The 18,855-nt window shown below is 41.8% G+C and overlaps 1 protein-coding gene across 17 annotated transcripts in view; it reads right to left on the reverse strand.

Moving 5' to 3' along the window:
* The window catches only part of TPST1 (tyrosylprotein sulfotransferase 1), a 187,923-nt gene that overhangs the window by 10,811 nt on the left and 158,257 nt on the right, over positions 1-18,855 (reverse strand). For 4 of the 17 annotated variants that reach the window (XM_070567857.1, XM_070567853.1, XM_070567854.1 and 1 more), the window contains 3 exons: positions 13,602-13,652; positions 10,991-11,037; positions 8,166-8,725 (listed from right to left, as the gene is read on the reverse strand). In XM_070567857.1, coding sequence (XP_070423958.1) covers positions 11,020-11,037; positions 13,602-13,652 — 69 coding nt within the window. In that variant the 3' untranslated portion in view covers positions 8,166-8,725; positions 10,991-11,019. Of the gene's footprint in view, positions 1-8,165; positions 8,730-10,990; positions 11,041-13,601; positions 13,653-18,855 lie in introns of those variants that run through there. The other 13 variants (XM_070567852.1, XM_070567850.1, XM_070567851.1 and 10 more) reach the window with 5 other exon arrangements.

Consider the following 18,855-nt stretch of genomic DNA (forward strand, 5'->3'; position numbering starts at 1 on the left):
TGCTGGAGCTCCACCCAGTCCCCAAGCACGTCCATGGGAAGTCTGGGTGCCTCCTGCACCGTCTGTGCACAGCCAGAGACCGTGGACCTGGCAGCAGCTGATGGGCTGGTGCCCTGCCAGGGAATCTGCTCCCTGGGAGCTTCCCCTTGTTCTGAATGCTGGGAGGGGCCTCTCTGCTAATGGCGAGCAGAGGCTTTCCCTGCCGGTGGGTGTGGGACCCTGGAGTTTCCCCCTGGGCTTAGGTGTAATCACGGGGGGCTTAGGTAGGGCTGTTGTCACCTGTTTCCACCATTGCTCCGCCAGTGAGTGCACACTCCTGCCCTTGGTGCGTGGCGATGCTATGGGGGAGTCTGCTGGAAGAAAGCCTCTTGCAGATACCAGGCTGTCTGGGGGTCGGGTGTCGGAGAGTTTTCACCTATTTCCACCTCCTCCAGGGGAGAAGTCCGTCCGCCTTCCGATGTATAGCAGCACGAGTCTCTCAGGCATCTTGAGATGCTATCTGGATATCCTTTGTTAATTGGTGAATGTCCAATTAGTTGTAGATTCGAAGGGGGAGAGACAAAGAAGCCCACTCACTCCGCCATCTTGGTCCTGCCCACTCTCTCGTGAATTTTTAGTCTCTCCCTCTATATGGTTTTCTTTGCTGCGGCCTATTTTATGTACCAGTCTCTCTTATCATAACAAACAAAAACTTTCCCTCAATCCTGCATTTTTCTCTACATAACACACCTTCTTTGTCCCTTTGTAGTCAACATCTTCACAAGAATAGTTCAAACTTGCTTCTTCTACTTCCTTATCCCCATTGCAAGTTAGACTTCTGACCCATCACTTCCCTGAAACTACTCTCCCCAAGAATCAGCATTTTCTCCTAATTGCCAAGCCCAAAGATTTGTCTTTCTTGAACTGTCTGAAGCATGCCACCATTGACCAGTTTCTCTCTTAAAATCCCTTCCTCTTTTGAACTCCATGACTCTCCTCTGGCTCTCCTACTCTTTCCAATTGTTTTCCCTCTCCCTTGCAGGCCCCTCCTCCCTTTCCTTTCTTCAGTGATGTTGGATCCCAAAACTAGTCCTCGGTTTCCTTCTTTCCCATTCCACATGCACTCTCAAGGTCATTCCATCTACTCGTCTGGTTTCAACCACCATACATTAAAGATTTTCAAATTTAAATTTCCAGCTCAGCTTTTCCCCCCAAACTTCAGATCCTTATCCTACATAAAATTGACTACTTGGCATCTCTAACTGGATGTCCCCAAGGGATCTCAAACTTAATATGTCCAAAACCTAACTCAGCATCTTCCCACCAGTTTATCGTCCTTTATTTCTTCAAATTCTCTCAATTCCTTTTCCTCATTCATGGGGTACAAAGGGAAAAGTGTGACTGAGAGGGAGTTGGAGGTTGGCCTTCCCTTGCCCTCCCATCCTTGAGGAGGAGGTTGTTTGCCAGCAGCTTCCTAAGGCACAAAAGCTTGACTAAGGGCTCACTTGCTCTCAACCCAGCTCAGCTCCCCCCAGCCTCTGAATCACCCCACTCATAAACTACTGCTATTCCTTAGCCTGGAATTCTCTTCCCATTGTCCACTTGGTAAATGTGGCTGTTCAGAGTGGTTCTCTCACCTCTTTTCTGACCCCCTTAAGTGTGCCTCACTGAGTGCTGGAAGCTTAAAATCTAAAAGCTACTTTTCCCAGAGTATCGTGTATCCCGGGTTCCACAGGTGATCTAACTTTCACCAAGCCCTTTCATCAATGCCCTTGCGATCTGGAGGGGGAAAGTGCACACTGAGTTGGAGGCCATGCTTCTTGCTCTTTTGGTGGGTAAACTTGGACGTGGAAGTGTTAAAACTTTTCCTTTTTGCTGCGGTTGTAGCAGAGGTTCCAGTGTTGATCTCTAGCTTTCTGGATGTCAAAAAGCAGGGTGAGGGCATCCATTTTGCTGTTTATTAATCTCTTTAATAAATACTATCTCTAAGGCCCATAGTAGGTACATAGTAGGAACTCAGGAGATGAACACATGAAAGAAATTTGTGCTATGATCATGTTCAAATAATTACTTCTCCATAGATTTTTTAAAATCTATTTTATTGGTATTCTTAGTAATATAGAAGCATGAATTGCTGTTATTAATATCATAAAGGTGGGGAATTCCAGGATGCCATCATGCTGGGATGGTGGGAAGGAGCTCCCCTCAAGTAGTGGGATGTCTTAGGGGTCTTACCCAGAGCAGACCATTAAGGGAGGGCTCTTTAGTTTGGGGTGCACACTAATAATCATGGATATCTTCACTGTGCAAGATGACATGGGCCCTGAAGTGCTCCCATCCCAAGCTCTTTACATATAGGCTTTTAATGACTATTGTTTTATATTTTCATTTATCATTTAATTATAATAAAACAGAAATCACATAAAATATACACGCAAAAATAAAACATCCAGAATTCCACGAAAATAGTCTTTTACGAATTTGGTTTGCAGGTCCATGGTTGTCCTACCTACTACGGCATATTACTTTCTCATCTCTTATGTCTCTGAGTTCTTGTTCCATTCACTTCTGGAAGCATTACGGTCAAATCTCATCAGTAGGTGGGTGAGTGTGTTGCAGCCACTTCCCCAATTCTCCTTGCCACCTCATGCCCAGTTTGTGTGGCATTTTCACTGGTCGATCAGTTCAGGTTTGAGCACTTCATAGTTTAAATATCTATTACTTCAATATGATTCCATCCAGTGGACAAAGAATTTAACTGGAAATATATTATCCTCTACGCCCTGATAAAATGCACCCTATCTCCTAATGTCCCCATCTCTTGGGGCCTCTCTCCCGTTCCACAGCCCTTCTTCCCCCAGGCATCCCAACCCACTTAGAAAATGCATTAAATTTGAGGCTGGGAGGGGCCTGCTTCTCTGAGGTAATAAAAGGGCATCAGGGAAAAACAATTTGCCATTTGCGGGGGTGGGGGTGGGGGTGCTTCCTAGCACTGACGTGTTTGCAATTGCCAGCTGAGAGTCTTTTCGGTTGGCTAGAAACATTAAGGCATAGTGAGACATTCATTAAAAAAACCTGAGGCAACAGAGGATTAAAATAACCTATAAGAGGCAAGATCGGCAGCAAAGGGCCAGATAGTAAATATTTACAGCTTAGCAGGCCATACAATTTCTGTCGCTACTCCACTCTGCTGCTGTTAAAGGGAAGCAGTCATAGACAAGACGTAACTGATAGTGTGGTCAGATTGGGCTCACTGGCTGTAGCTTGCCACCCCCTGCATAAGAGAAATGAGTCAATGCTAACCCACCGCAATCTGTTCAAATGTGCTTCATCTGAAACTCCTACTAGCTGATACCTTGCTTTCATTTCTGATTCAAGTCTCAGTTGTCCATTTGTGAAGAACAATCAATAGTCAAGTCTTGAAGATTATTAATATCACTAGTTTTGCTCAAAAGAGTTGGCTAAATAATAAGACATCAGAAAATCAATGAACTGCAGGTCCACTTGAGGTCTAACGAGACGTGTAGTCTTGGGGAAGTGACAGCGCAACTCTAGACCCCAGTTTTGGGGTTCAATCTCACGATTTCTTTCTTTAAAAAAACTCTATAATGTTTTTTACAAAAGTAATTCATGTTGACCGTAGCACATTTAGAAATAGAGTTAAGCAGAAAGAAGAAAACAAGGATCCTCACAACTCCGCCACACAGAGACACCACTGGGGACATTCTGGCACACATCCTTTCAGCTGTCTATCAATTTAGCTATTCTATTTACTTTCCTGGCGATCCTTCAAATAATAAAAGTGGGATCATACTAAACAGCTTCATGATCTCAGATTTTTCACTTAATATAACGTGAACATTTTTCCATGTTATTAAATATTTTTCTACAATATTAGCCAAATAGTATTGTTATGTGGCTGTACCATAATTCATTTAACTAATATCCTCTTTAGTTAGGTTGTTTCCAATTTCTTGTTTGTATAAATTACATTGCAATGGGCATCTCTGTAGAGAAAGCTTTGCACACATTCCTGATTATTTCCTTCTTTCAACGTTAAAACTTTTTCATAGGTTCAGCAGTCATTCCATGTTTGGCCAATAGAGGGCATGTTGGGTCTTCCTCCTCAGGGCAAGGCCATGCATAAAGCCGTTTCTACAGTATATAACAACAAAAATAATGGTTTTATTGTGAAAATTATTCAATTTTGGATCTTCAGTAATAATCAACAAACTCCAAAGGGAGGATCAAAGTCATTTATGTCTAACAAGATTACACACACACTCAATACCTAAATAATGAACTACCTTGTTAGCACTTAAACCCAAAATGAATAAAAATTGCCTCTTTTGCCCAGTTCAGAGTAACTAAGGGAGCGCTCTGCTTTATGCAAAGACATGAAAAGTCTCTGCAGAAGACTGTAGGATAGTAACAAGCAAGCAGAAAAGGGAACTCAAGCCTGAAAATACTGACCTTGCTAGAGAAAAAAGCCCAGAGGGCCCTAGGAGTTTTAGCTCCCTAGAAATACAGATTTTGGGCCAACACTGCATGGAAACTTGCCTAGACCATTACTTATCTATCACCTAGCTACCAGGTTTTGGTAGGTAGTACTATAAGTTTTGTCAGCTAGAGATTGAAATAATTATTTTATGCGCTTTTTAAAAAATTTTAACCAAGACCATCATTTTCCAAGGGCAGTGATCTGCCTATACTTCTTGGCACACTCAATTACTAAGCACAAGGGAGGTACTTAAATAGCTGTCACTCAATGCTAATGACCAGTTTCTATTCTAGTATAATGATGATTATTGAGAGGTAGAGAGTGGTTAAGGGCGGAGGCTCTGGAGCCAGGTTGCTGTATTTGTATCCCGATTTGCTCATTCACTAGCTGTATTGGGTACTTTACCCCCTTGAGCCAATGTTTCATCATCTTGTAAAATGTGGGTAGTAACAGTATGCATCCCAGAGGTTGATTATGAGAATTAAATGAATTTAAACATGTAAAGAGGTCAGCACAGGGCCTGGACCATGAGAAGTTCTTGATAGGTGTTATTAAAGTAATTGCTTAACTAAGTGATTACTAAGATTTATTCCTCACTTTAAAATTCTATGATTCTTCATGGGTGATGCTCTCTCCAAGCTTCTCCTGTAGCCACTGAGGACAGCAGCCTCTCCCTGGCTTCCCAGGTTCACCTGCTGGCTGTGGCCATGGCTATGCTGGCTCTAGGAAGCTCTCTGATAGCCATAGGCCACATATCTACCCTGGTCCCTTACCCAGTTACCTCTTTTCAATTCAACTCCAGCCATCTTCCATTTGTTCAAAAGGAGTTCCATTTGATTCCATCAAATCAGGACATTTCACAAATATAGTCATCTTCATAAAGGTGATCTAAGATGTCATATGGAACAGAAATGTTTTCCTTCACAGGCCTCAAACACAATGTGCTCAGACTAGAAAGATACAAGGCTTTGTGCAAGAAGGGACGTCAGAAGGGATGGAGATACCACAGCCCCTGCTTCTTCAGGCCAGCTGTGCCGTGGTTCCTCTTTGTCATTTTGTGCAGCGGTTCTCTGCCCTTTTCCTATGCCAATACACTCCCATCCAGAAAAGTGGATTCTCCAGGGGTGGGCAGGTGTGGGGAATGAAAACCATATGTTCCTTTAGGGGCAAATATTGGAATCAGGCTGAGTTATAAAGATGTCCTCCCCTCCCATTCTGATCAGCTCTAGAGGGGTGCATGACCTCCTCCCAACAAAGTTAGTGACATAAGACTAACACAGGATACAAGCAAGAAAAAACAAACATATACGTCTACAGATGGGGTTCATGGCTGGCTGCTCCAAGATGTGGCACTCTGGTACGCAGATTATTTTGAACTGAAGACAATAAAGGCTCAGAAGACTCAAGAATAACATTTGACCTTCCCCCAACATGCCTGAAAGAACTTAAGATAGAAGGTCTGTTCCGGGAAGGAGCTAATACCGTGAGACAACCATAGTACAGTGTAAAACAGGGGCAACAGAAAAGGCACCCACAAGCCCACTTTCATCAAAGTTCTGTCTCTCAGCCCACATTCTCTATAGGTGGCCCAGCAAACAGCTGTCTAATAAACATCTGCATTTCCCTCTCTATGTAAATTGCCTTCCTCCTGTTTGAAGTTCCAAACCACTACTGTCAACATCCTCCTTTGTCTTTAGCTGAAGATGTATTTGACATGGCAACTTCGGCGATTCTGGAAAGTTGCTCAGTTTCCTGGATTTCTCCCAAGTATACATATTAAACTTTGTTTTATTTTGTCCAGCTAACTTGCCTTATGTCATTCTAATTTTTTGATTAGCCATAAGAACCAGAGGGAAGTGGGGGGAGGGGCAGAATTCTCCTTCTTCCCCTATAATATACATATATAACGATATGCTGAAGCTGATTTTATTGCTATTTGGACGTTGAAGGAGTTGAGTAACAAGAAATGGCACTTAAGAGAGCTGAGCCCTTAATGAGGCTGGATTTCCCAGGCAGAGGGGAGAGGCATTGGGTTTATAGGCATCTGGAAGCAGCAGAAAGTGAACAGAGTGTAAGGAGACAGGAAGGAAGAGTACCATAAACTAGGGAGTAATGGAGCCAGACTGTGGAGCACACTAGTTTAGATGGAATGTGTTAGGTATTGGAGAATCAAAGGTTTTTGAACAAAGGAGTGACTACGACATAGTGTTGAACAGAGGCTTGATCTGGCAGCTCTATTCATTGTAAATTGAAGGGGACAGGCGAAGGAGTGGAGTGGAAAGAATGTTTCAGTCAGGCTTGGGCCTGACCACTGTGGCCAGGTCACCACTGTGGCACTAAGCTGAGGTGCCTCGGGTAAGTGACATGACCTGGCTGAGCCTCGGTTTCCTCATCTGTAAAATGATATGTCAGAGGCTTCTAGGAGGATTAATCATTTACCAAGTATTTTGCTGGGTTCCTAGAATGTGCCAGACTTTTTGCTGAGTGTCAGGGGTACAAAAATGGACAAGAAAAGAGGTAGTCTATGTCTTCAAGGAACTTTCCATCTACGACAGAGACAGATAATAAAAAAAAAGTAAACAAACAAATTAAAAACTGCAAAGTGTGATAAGGTGAAGAAGGCAGGTAGGGGGCAACCACTTCCCATTCAAGAGGTCAGGGAAAGTCCCTCCGAGGAAGTGAAATTTATTGAGACCAGAGAATTGAAAAGGAGGCTATCAGGCAAAGAGCAAAGGGAAGAAGATTCAGGGGAGGGGAATAATATGTGCAGAAGTAGGAAAAGGTTGGTGTGTTCCAAGAAATGCAAAGAACCCTAGAGCACGAGGGGTGAGGTGGGGGAGGAGGGCATGCGACGAGATGGAGAGGAGGGCAGTAACCGGATCACGGCAGGAGTCTGAACTCTACTGTAAACAAAGTGGTGAGCCACTGAAAAGTTTTAAGTGGGGAGGGTCATGTCCAGATGCGTGTTTTTAAACTATTACTCTGCTGTGCGCTAAACAGATTTGAGGGGGGCAAGAGCAGAAATGGGGATACTGTTCAGGAGGCTAGCTATTGCAGTAGTCTAAGTGACAGACGCTGATGCCTTAGATTAGGGTGGGGACAGTGGAGCTGAAGGGAAGGGTGGGATTCAAGAAATATTGTGAAGGTAGAATCAAAGATCTTGTACGTGGGTGAGAAAAGGGAGGGAAGGAGTGAAATGCAGTATGACTCAGGTTTCTGGCTTGAGTGACTGGGTAGAAAGCATTGTAATAAGTGAGATGAATGAGACTGGAAGAGGTACAGTTTTGGACCAGGGATAAGATAACATATAAAATATCTTGTTCAGTGCCTGGCACATAGAAGACACTCAATAAATGGAAATTACTATTATTATATGGTCATTCTATATTCTATAACAATGGCTTCTAGAAAACAGCTGGAAACAGTAACTTCTCTGTCCTTAAATACAGTATGTATATTGTATATGTATATGAAACAGAAGAACAAGATTCTGAGAAAAACAGATGATGGTAGCAGGCCTCTCTGAAAGAAATTACAGCAAAACCTTCACTAAGGAAGTAAGATGCACAGAGGGGGACAGCTACAACACAGCCACTGAAGAAGCTGGTTTATCAGATCACCACCTGATATGGTCTCACTTCTCCTCTGAAACCGCAGTAATGAAAACATGTAAACTACCAGAATGTTTCACATTTAAAGCTTTTATTTTGAAAAATAAAATACAAAAGTCATTAAGTTGTAAATGTATATGGTAATTCCCCAACTTCTCAGAAACAATACAATGAATTATTTAAATAATTAAGACATTTAACATTATCCACATCAATACATTTCAACAGGGACAAGTGTTCTACAAAACATTAGAACACGTACAGACGACCTATTTCAAGACGAAACTGCCCAATTTTGCTTTAAGAATCCCATTTTGAAGCCCTCCCCTTGAAACCAAAGATTAGAATCTGATAAGAAAAGATGAGGACCAGAGCAGTTTTAACAGAAGAAAATACACATCCCCTCTGGGCTCCGTATCCACAGGGTTATGCGTGTAATTAGGATCAGGAGCACTGTACTCAGAACGCAGGCCACTCGGGAAGGCCCAGAGGTGGACTGACACCCCACCTTCTTTCTCAGCAGGAGGAGATTGGCAAACGAATGGGAGATGTGGGCCATGGTACATGTACTCCACTGGTCTCCGCAGGGCACAGCTAGTCCTAGAAGTTTCCCTTCTGTTGAAGAGGCAGCTGTCTTCCTAGGGCAGACAGACAGGATTCGGTTACAGGTGCAGAGTCGCGGCTCTTCCTCCCCGGCACCACAGTGCCCTCTTCCCAGTTGTGAGCCTGGCATCAGCCAGGTAGCGGGGCAGGAGGATCAACAATTCCAAGAACAGCTGCATCAGGAGGACCACCGGAGAGGTACACCCTCCCTCAGTCTGGGATGCTTTCAGATGCTTGCCGGCAGCTTCTCTGTGCAAAACAAGCAGATGGCAGCCAAAGCAAGGACTGCTTCTGCCCATTTCTAAATGACTGCCACTGCCATCTGCAAACGAAGCTACTTCAGGGGCACTGGTATGGACGTCAAATGTCCAGGGGTCCAACAGGCTGACTCTTCATTTGACAAAATGGATACTAAGGTTCTTTAAAGGAAGCTTTAGAGAACACAGTGACTGTCATTCAAATGCCAAAGGGACCCAAAAGACAAGAAGAAAGACTAGTATCTGTCCTGAGATGCTGTGCTGTCTTCCTAGCTTCTCCTGAATCCTTCTCTCACTGCATGTGGACACCTACAGGCCTTGGCAAACAAACACGGATGAAATGCTGTTTTGGAGGCAACCTGAAGCCTGGAGTCAACCGACACTGTGTTCCGTCTTGTAAAACAGCTGGTCAACCAATCAATTCCTGTGTGTGCGTTTCAGGGGGGGAATTTATCTACAAATTTGGAAGTATTTTGGATAAGCAAAATTATCCAAGGCCTGTTAACTGCTACATCCATGCATACCCATAGAGGGGAAGTCTAACACTCAGCATTTGCTCCTTAGCAAAAAGGGAATCACAAACCCTGAAACCTAGTTAATATCATTAGCTCACTGCCATCCATTATTTTGACACAGCAGTGTTCACGTGCTTTTTATATCTACAATCCATTAACACAAAGTCAGTCACAAAAATCTCTTATTCAAATTATCCAATCTAAGTTTTCTCATCAGTACAACAAGAATACCACCTACTTGCCAGAGTGGTTTGAAAATTGAATGAAATCATTTATATATAAATGAATAATATATATATTTATCATAGATGTTATATACATATTGTATTATATATGTCATATACCATTTACATATTATATAGATAAAATGTTTGCTATTTTATGCCCAGTATAAAGTATGCGCCGAGTACACAGTTACTATATAAACTAAAAATAAAAATCAGCAAGCAAAACTAAGAAAAACATCAGATTTTTTAAAAAAAGCTTTCAAATTCCAAATGATCTAAGGCATCACTACATCGTTCAGAGCAAAACAGAATCTTAAGAAAGTGTGGGAGTGGTTGGCACCATGACCTAGTGGTTAAGTTCAGCATGCTCCACTTCAGTGGCCCAGGTGTGGCTCCTGGGTGAGGACCTATACTACTCATCAGCGGCCATGCTGTGGTGACGACCCACATACCAAGTAGAGGAAGATTGGCACAGATGTTAGCTCAGGGTGAATCTTCCTCAGCAAAAAAAAAAAAAAAAAGTGTGCAAGAGGGGTGCGAAGCTCTGAGCACTACGTCAAGAGGTCTGGGTTCAGAAACTAGCTTTGCCACTAATTGGCTGGTGTCCCTGGACATGAACCTGATGATTACTCAGATATAAGGCATGGCTGGCCTAGCCCACACTGCACCCTTAACTACAATGAGACAACATAGGTTACAAACATAAGAGATCATAATATATTAAAATCAGCAAGGCCAGATCAGAAAAACCAACCAACCCCCAAAAATATTAGTGCAGAAACATTTGCATGCCCAGCACACACAGAAAGGAGCATGGATGGTGGAAGAAGCCCTGGCTGGAAGCCAGGAGGCGATGTTCTCTAGTCCTGGGCTTCTACCTGTGATGCAACCTTAACAAATAAGTTCTCTCTGGGATCAGTTTCCTTATGAGCAAACAGGTGGCTGGGCTTGATGGTCTCTAGGTTTCTTTCAGCTAAAATATTTCATTATTTTAAACCCCTCTTCATATTGAAAATAACAACCAATACAATAATAACAACCAATCATGTGCCATGATTTTTGCAGATACTATTATGGTTAATTCTTACTACCACTCTCTTAGTTATTATACTCATTTTACTGATGAGGAAGCTAAGACACAGAGAAGTTAAGTAGTTTGCTCCATGCCACACAGAGCCAAGATTGCAACCCAGGTGGACTAACTCCAGAGCTGTGCGCTCCACTCCGGCTATGCTGCCTCCAGTGAGAGTCTGAGCAGGGAAACCCAAAAGACCCAGCAATGTCCCCCAACTCTCACCTCATGTAAGAAAGAGGCTCCTGGCTCTGCTACTCCACTTGCTCAGTCTGCTGAAGGAAGCAAAAGATGTTTTAAAGTCCTTGAAGTCAGCATGAAAAGTGACTGCCCCCCTCGAAATATCAGGTGTAACTTTCAGGCTCTGATCACAGACTTTGTAATGAACTCAGTGTGCTACTTTTGCATAATAAAGAATTTGACTGGTCTTTGTCCCTGGTTCCTGGTAGGGAGACTCTAAATCCTTGGAATTTCTGGGGTAATAGGAGGGTCTTTCGTATTCATGAGCTCCTTGGATCACATCTGAGTTTATGCTAAGAGATGAGATGACTTGAGATAGGGGCTGGTCACCAAAAGACAACTGTGTGATTAGAGGGGTGGGGCTTTGAGTCAGCCCAACCTCTGGGTAGGGGAAGTTGACTGGGGATTGAATTCAATCACATGGCCATGATTCAATCAATCATGCCCTTGTAATTAGACCCCAACAAAAACTCTGGATGCAGAAGTTCAGTGGAGCCTCCTAGCTGGAGAAGACTGATGTGCCAGGAGGGAGACACCCTGATTCCATGGAGAGATGGCACCAAGGCTCGCTGTCTGAGACCCTCCAGACCTTGTCCTGTGTTCTCTTCATTTGGCTGGTCCCGATTTGTATCCTTTACAATAAAACTGTAATCGTATGTACAGTGCTTTCCTGAGTTCTGTGAGCCATTCTAGCTAAATATCCAACCTGAGGTTCTGTGGGCTTGTTTTCTCATTCATTTGAAGTTAAACCAAAGTCTTTTATAGGCTCTTTTCTAAGTATATGTGTCTGATGCATTAAATGAAACTAACCAGAATAAGGGGCTTGAAGTATCTGCTAAGCCTTTCGCCTAATTTTTTATCATCTTTTTCTTATTGATTTGTAGGAATTCTCTACATTCTACAGATGAGTCCTTTGTTTCAAATAGTTTCTCCAACTCAAGGCTTATTTTTTTACTCTAAGATGCTTTCTAATAAGTAAACACTCTAAATTTTAATGTAGTCCAACTTATCCATTTTAAAATTAATAATTAGTGTTTTTTACAACTTGTTTAAGAAATTCTCCCCTCTTAAGGTGATGAACATATTCTCCTCTATTGTCTTCTAAAAACTATTATTTTGCCTTTCACCTTTAGGTCTATAACCCACCTGGAAATGATTCTTGTGTGTGCTTTGAGTGTCCCTTTAGTTTTAGTCTCAAATTCCCTTTCTTGACTCCTTCAGACTTAATATGCAAAACAGCCTTTCGATTTGACATTCCTTCAATACTCTTGAATTTTATTCTCTGGCTCCAATTGCCATAGGCCGTAAGTGAGTGACAGTCTGTTCACAAATCCATCCAGGCTTCTGGGACATCACGCCCAGCCCAGGCTCAGGGCCTTCCACTCCCTTGTCTGTAAAAGTTTATCAGTCTTTTGAATAGATTAGGAGCTCCTTGAGAAGATTTTTTTTTCCCTTTGACTACTGAGGACTTTTTCCAATTTCTCACCCATAACAGAAATTCAGTAAACATTTGTTCAATAAATGAAATGAATGAATAGACGGATTGATTAAAATCAAAGATATGCTAATAAGAATACGCCTTGAAAGTAGTTTGAAATTCTCAAGTAATATGTATCAATTATTGATGGATGATTGTTAACAGACAAGAATCTGGGAAGACAGAGCCTTAAACACTGGTGTGAGACACAGCTTCTCTTACGAGAGCCCAGCCCATTTACTCCAGGCTTGCTTCAGGCAACATGACTTCACACAGAGTCTGTGAGTTGGTATGTTTCCCTCACCAACCCATATCTGGAATGTTTTTAGAAACTGAGTTCAGTGTGGCCTTCATTTCCTATTAACGAACTAATTGCTGATAGCAGCAGCCTGGAGGCAACATGCATTATCACTACGCTAGAAAAAGAAGTCCACTGCTGGGCTCAAGGAGTAGCTATCAATTTCTTCCCTGCTACTATATAGGAATGGAAGATGATGCTAAGATGCAGGACACTTTGGACTACTCTAGGCATGTCAGCCATAACACTACTGTTTCTTTTCAACTCAAGAAACAATACTGGAATCCAAGTAAATGAGAATGTGACATTACAAGGATAACTCTGGATCTGTTTTAATCAATTTTTAAAAAAGTAAAAGTTATAAGCTTCAAACTCTCCTTTCCCAACTTGGAGGACTTTGCAGTGGAGGGCCAATGGCCAAGTATAATGTATTGACAAGTCTTCTAGGCTCCAAATGAGAAAAGTCAAAAGGCCATGGACATATATATAATAAGAACAAAGTATGGCTGTACACTTTTTTTCAAGCTAGATATAAGAAGGCTGGAGCAGATTTCCCAAGGCAGGCTCTTCACATGTGAGATACTGTGTGCCTTGTGAGTGACCTCAAGCAACTGGATTTTAGTTATTCATAAAGTATTCCCTAGTTTTGGAAGGTACTGAACTCTCTGAAATGAAGACTATGCTAAATTATTGTTAAAACCAACAATCACCAAAGGCTAATTTTTCTGCCATCAGCACATATCATTATCCCTTTAAAAAGATCACTTCAATGCTAGAGCCCATCTGCTGTATACATCAAGAGGAGGAAGCAGATACAGTACCTGAGGCTTTTCTTTAAGAAATTCAGGTAGCTGAAATTCTCCTTTATAGACCTGGAAAAACAAAGTCACGTATGAGTTTAAGGAAACAGGCAGTGTTATAGCACTTTAGGACGCCTGCAGCGCTTGATGGTGGATGGGTTTACTCCTTCATTCTTGGCGAGTTTTAGAATGGGAGGGAAGCCTGTCAGTTCAAGAGCAGCCACAGCAAGGACGGAGTGACACCGCCATTCACCCCGATCCCATCTGTTCCACATTTGTCTGTGCTCCCAAGTGGAGGCTGGCTGGGAGAGGGCTCAGAGTATCTGAAGAAGAAAAAAATGCATCCCAACACTCCAAGTGCCGATCACTTCAGCTGAGAGAGAAAGTGAGGCCCAGGCCAGGCCTCTCCAGTAAGCAGCAAAGAATCCATACAACTCACACAATCAGGAATCCTCCTGATTTCTCCAGGAAACCTCCAACTCTCCTTTCCTTTATGTATCCAATATTCCCATAATAATTTTAATATTAAATGATTCTTAAAATGATATATACTTTTAACCTTGTAAAATCTTAAAATTAAACATGTTTTAATATATAAATTGATTCTAATATCAGCAATAATTAGGACATAATTTAAAAATACCATTTATAATAACATATAAAAAAAACCCACCAGATACCTAAGAATAAATCTAATAAAAGATGTGTAAGATATTTACACAGAAAACTATAAAACATTATTGAGAGAAATTAAAGACCAAATAAACTGAGAGACATACCATTTTCAAGGATTGGAAGATTCCATATAACAAACATGTCCATTCTCCTCAAAGGATTTCCAATCAAAATTCTAGCATGCTTTTTTTTTGGCTGGGGGGCAGTTTCAAGCTGACTGTAAAAGTTACATGGAAATGCATAGGACCAAGAATAATCAAGGTAATCTTAGAAAGAACAAAGTGGGAGGACTTATTCTATCAGATAGTACAACTTCTTATTACACAGCTTTAATTATACTATATAAAATAGAGCTATAATTAAGACAGCAAGCAGCAAGGTTTTGGCATAACGACAGACAAATATATTAATGAAACAGAATAAAGAGTTCAGAAACAGCCCCTTGTATACAGATCCTTGGTTTATAACAAAGGTGGCAATGCAAAGTAGTGCAATTAGAACAAATAAATAAATGTTGTTTATGTATATAATGGTATACTATATAGAAGTAAAACAATGAACTACTACCATACCAACAACACAGATAAATCCCAACACGTGAGGATGAGGGGAAAAAAGCTACACCCCTGAAAATAATATATTACGTCTTCATTTAAAAATTTTAAAGCTCATAAATAGGCAAAACAACTCAATGATGTTCGAATTCAGGATCCTGCTTACTCTGGGGAGCAGGGATGTGGGAGCCACGGGGAGGGAGGCTGAGGGAGGTTTCCAGAGTGCTTGTAATTTTCTGTCTTGATATGGGTAGTGATTATGAAAGTGAGTTAATTTTATGATTATTTATTGAGCTATGATTTGTGTACTTTTCTGTATGTATGTTAAACTTCAATAACAAATTTGAACAAATTAAGCCAACAGATTAATACTAAAAGTTCACTGCTAACACATACACACTTTGAGTACAAAGATGTTTGTTTCAAGACTGCAACAGCAAAGGAAAAAAAAAAGGGAACTTTCATGTCAATCAAGAGTGAAGGTTTCCATTAGGAAAAGTCTGATAACTGCTGGACTCGAGGAGCTAGGCTAAGAAACTACGGGTCGTTATTGGGAGGAGTGCCACTGGATAGCTCTTTAGAGCACAAAGAAACCTCATAAACGGTGAATCCCATAGCCTACAAACCTAAAGGATTTTTACTTGGTTATAAGACGACTGATCCACTTGCAAAAGCAGCAGCATTCCTTCTGAGATTCAGAGAATGAACGTATTTTCTTCCTGTCTCTTTCTCCACAATTTCTAAAGCCTGGTCTATTCTTTGGGGTCTCTGCTACTGTCCTGGGAAGGCTAAATTAAAGCAGACATACCAGGCTTATGGATAAAGCTTTCCTTGAGAGATGCATCACACTGGAGGCTGAGGTGGGTTCTGGGTAACAATGCAGCAGCTAGGAGTGTCTCAAAAGCTACCACCATCTCTTTCATACCTGCAGATGGTCCCAAGGTCACTGTAGTGGGGGTAGAGGGGGTGGGGATGGCCTAGCTGCTCCCTAAAGAATCTGCATGTTTGCTGTACCCCAACACCACAAGCCAGAGATTGTTCCAGCTTTCTTCCCTGCCCCCACTGCCCCCAGTTTTATTGAGATATAACTGATATGTAACATTGTGTTACTATCCTAGCTTTCTGATACAGGAAGTATCTGAGTCCCAGAAGCTGTGTATCATGTTAACACTGACTTCTATCGTGCCCGTCTACTATCTGCGGGGCAAGCAGACACCCATCAGTGCTGGGGCTCAAGCCACTAGGAGGGTTTTTTGGTTTTTGTTTTTTACCAGATTTTCAGGTATCTTTCCTTCTTCCTCTATTCAGAGAACTGAGTCACAACCCCCACCCTGCAAGCCCCTAGGGCATAAGCTGCTCAGGCCTAGGGTCCTGTGCCCTGGCGGCTGTATTGAATCAGAACAAGTTTGGTTTGCCCCAGTCCTTCTTCCACTGTTAGTGGGTTAGGGCCCCAAGCAACTTTTCTTACATTCCTCACATCCTCTGCAACTCCCAGAAACGGAATCTCCTCTCAGCTAGCCTCTTCTGCTAGAAGTCAAGCAGAAGGTCAGCGCAAGCCCAGGGGGTCATACAGCTAGTTAGCGGCAGAGCGAGGCTCAGAAGGTCCCAGGCCAGCACTCTCCATTATCCCACACTTTTTGCATTTTATTACCATTAGCAATTCTTACAGTTAAATCTTCCATTCTCTTTTTGGTCTGTTGTAAAACCCAGTAAGATGATAGAAAATATGAGTGGGAACATTAAATATTTTAAGTTTCCTCCACGCCATCAACAGGTCCAGAGAGGGAAGGGTTATATGAAGGGGGGGAAAAAAAACCCTAAATGTGTGATGTCACAAAAATAATAAAAAACCAAAAAGGAGTCAGGAAAAGACAGGAGATAAAAGGCTCAATCAAAAAATAAGGAAGCTGTTTCCTTTCATTATCCTTTAGGGAAAAAATGCTTCAAAAGTTAGAAACTAGGGTACTGATGAAAAGACGACTTTCTACTGACAGAGCAATTCCTATGTGGTGCAGGAAACTCAATACTGCTTCGCTTATGAAAACAGCAATGTTAGGAATGGAATTTCCCTTGGTTAAATGAACAGCGTTTCTGGACATACTATTCTCTAGTACTAACAGATTGAAGATTTTGCTTGACGGCAACGAGCCAGGTACTCAGAATCCAAATATTCCTACAGAACCCTCCCACCTCAAGCACTGAAGGAATGATGAGGAGACAAAAAGTAGGCTTCTGATTTGGAGAATACATTGGAAATAAAAGTAGTAAGAACAGCAGCTAAACTTTACTATTTTCTCTGCACCAGGTTAGTGTTAAATAAGTGCTTCACGTGCTATTACTTCATTGAATTCCACAATCCCTTGAGGAAGGTATTATTCTCTTCGCAGATAAAGCAACTGAGGCACACAGAAATTAAGAAATCTGTCCAAATGGGAAGCTACTAGGTACCATGACTGAACTTCCATTTTAAAAGGATCATCCTAACTGCTTTGTTTAGACTGCAGAGGGTCAAGGATAGAGGTATGGAGGCCACAACAGTAATCCAGACAAGAAGGCAGCACTGGAGGTGGGGAGAAGTGGCAGGTTTGTGGATTTTTTCTAATTACATCAAGATTTCCCAAAAGATTGGATGTGAGGTGTAAGACAGCAGGGCCAGAGTCGAGGATGACTCCAAGGTTTTTGGCCTAAGCAACTCCCAACTAGAAATATGGAGCTGCTATCAACTCAGTTGGGAAAGGTTCTGGGTAGAGCAGATTTTCAGGGGAAGGTCAGTAGTTCAATTTTGGATATGTTAAGCTTGAGATAAGACAATAAATGAAAACGTCAAGTAGCCAGTTGGATATACAAATCTGGAGTTCATGGAAGAAGTCTGGGCTAGGATATATGAATTTGAGAATCATCAACTTTTACATGGTATTTAAAGCCTTGATATCTGATGTGATAAGCCAGGCACTGAGGGCAGACAGAGAAGAGCAGAGTACTTAAGACTGAGATATGGGGGCATTCTAACATTAAGAGATCAAGAGAAGAGGAAGAACCAGCAAAGAAGACTGAGAGGCAGCTACCAATGACATAGAAAGAAAATTCAAAAAGTGGTACCCTAAAAGCCAAGTGAAGAAAATACATCAAGGAGCAATTAATTGTATGAAAAGATGGTGGAAGATAAGATGATAATTGACCACTGGATATAGCAATGTAAAGGTCACTGTGGCCTTGACAAGAGCAAATTAAGCACAACAGTAGCTGTGAAACTCTGAATGGAGTGGATGGTAGGACAGAAAAGAGGGAGAGGAACTGGTGACATGGAGTACAGAAAACTTGAGTTTTGATGTAAAGGGAAGTAAAGAAATGGAATTGCAGTGGCAGGGCAACTAGGATCAATAACTGTGTGTGTGTGTGTGTGTGTGTGTGTGTTAAGAAACAAGAACTAAGGGCATACTAGTTTGTTGACGGGAAAGACCTTGCTGCAAAGCAAAATCTGATGATGCAGGAGACATGGGGAGATGGCTTGGGTACATGAGAGGAGGAAATGCCGTCAGATAGGAGCATGGATGTTCACTGCTGTTACACAGATTTCTATTGTGATAGATGAGAATAGGTCTGCAATGCTTTTCTTCCTCCAGTCTCTCAGAAATTACATTATAATTTTCAATTAAAGTCACATCTGGGGCCGGCCCAGTGGCGTAGTGGTTAAGTTCGTGTGCTCTACTTCGGCAGCCCAGGGTTCACAGGTTCAGATCTCAGGTGCAGACATTACACACTGGCTCATCAAGCCATGCTGTGGGGGAATCCCACAGACAAAATAGAGGAAGACTGGCACAGATGTTAGCTCACAGCCAAACTTCCTCACCAAAAAAGAAAGAAAGAAAGAAAGAAAAAGTCACATTCTCTACGTTTTCATTATTATGACAATATAAATATCATATGATGTTGAGCACTTTTTCATATGCTTAGTTGTCAGTGGTATATTTTCTTTGGTAAGGTGTCTGTTTAGATCTTTTGCTCATTTTTTTGATGATTTTTTTAAATTTATTTTTTTATTGTGC

This window comes from Equus przewalskii, chromosome 12 (genome assembly GCF_037783145.1).
Source record: "Equus przewalskii isolate Varuska chromosome 12, EquPr2, whole genome shotgun sequence".
Classification (NCBI taxonomy): domain Eukaryota; kingdom Metazoa; phylum Chordata; class Mammalia; order Perissodactyla; family Equidae; genus Equus; species Equus przewalskii.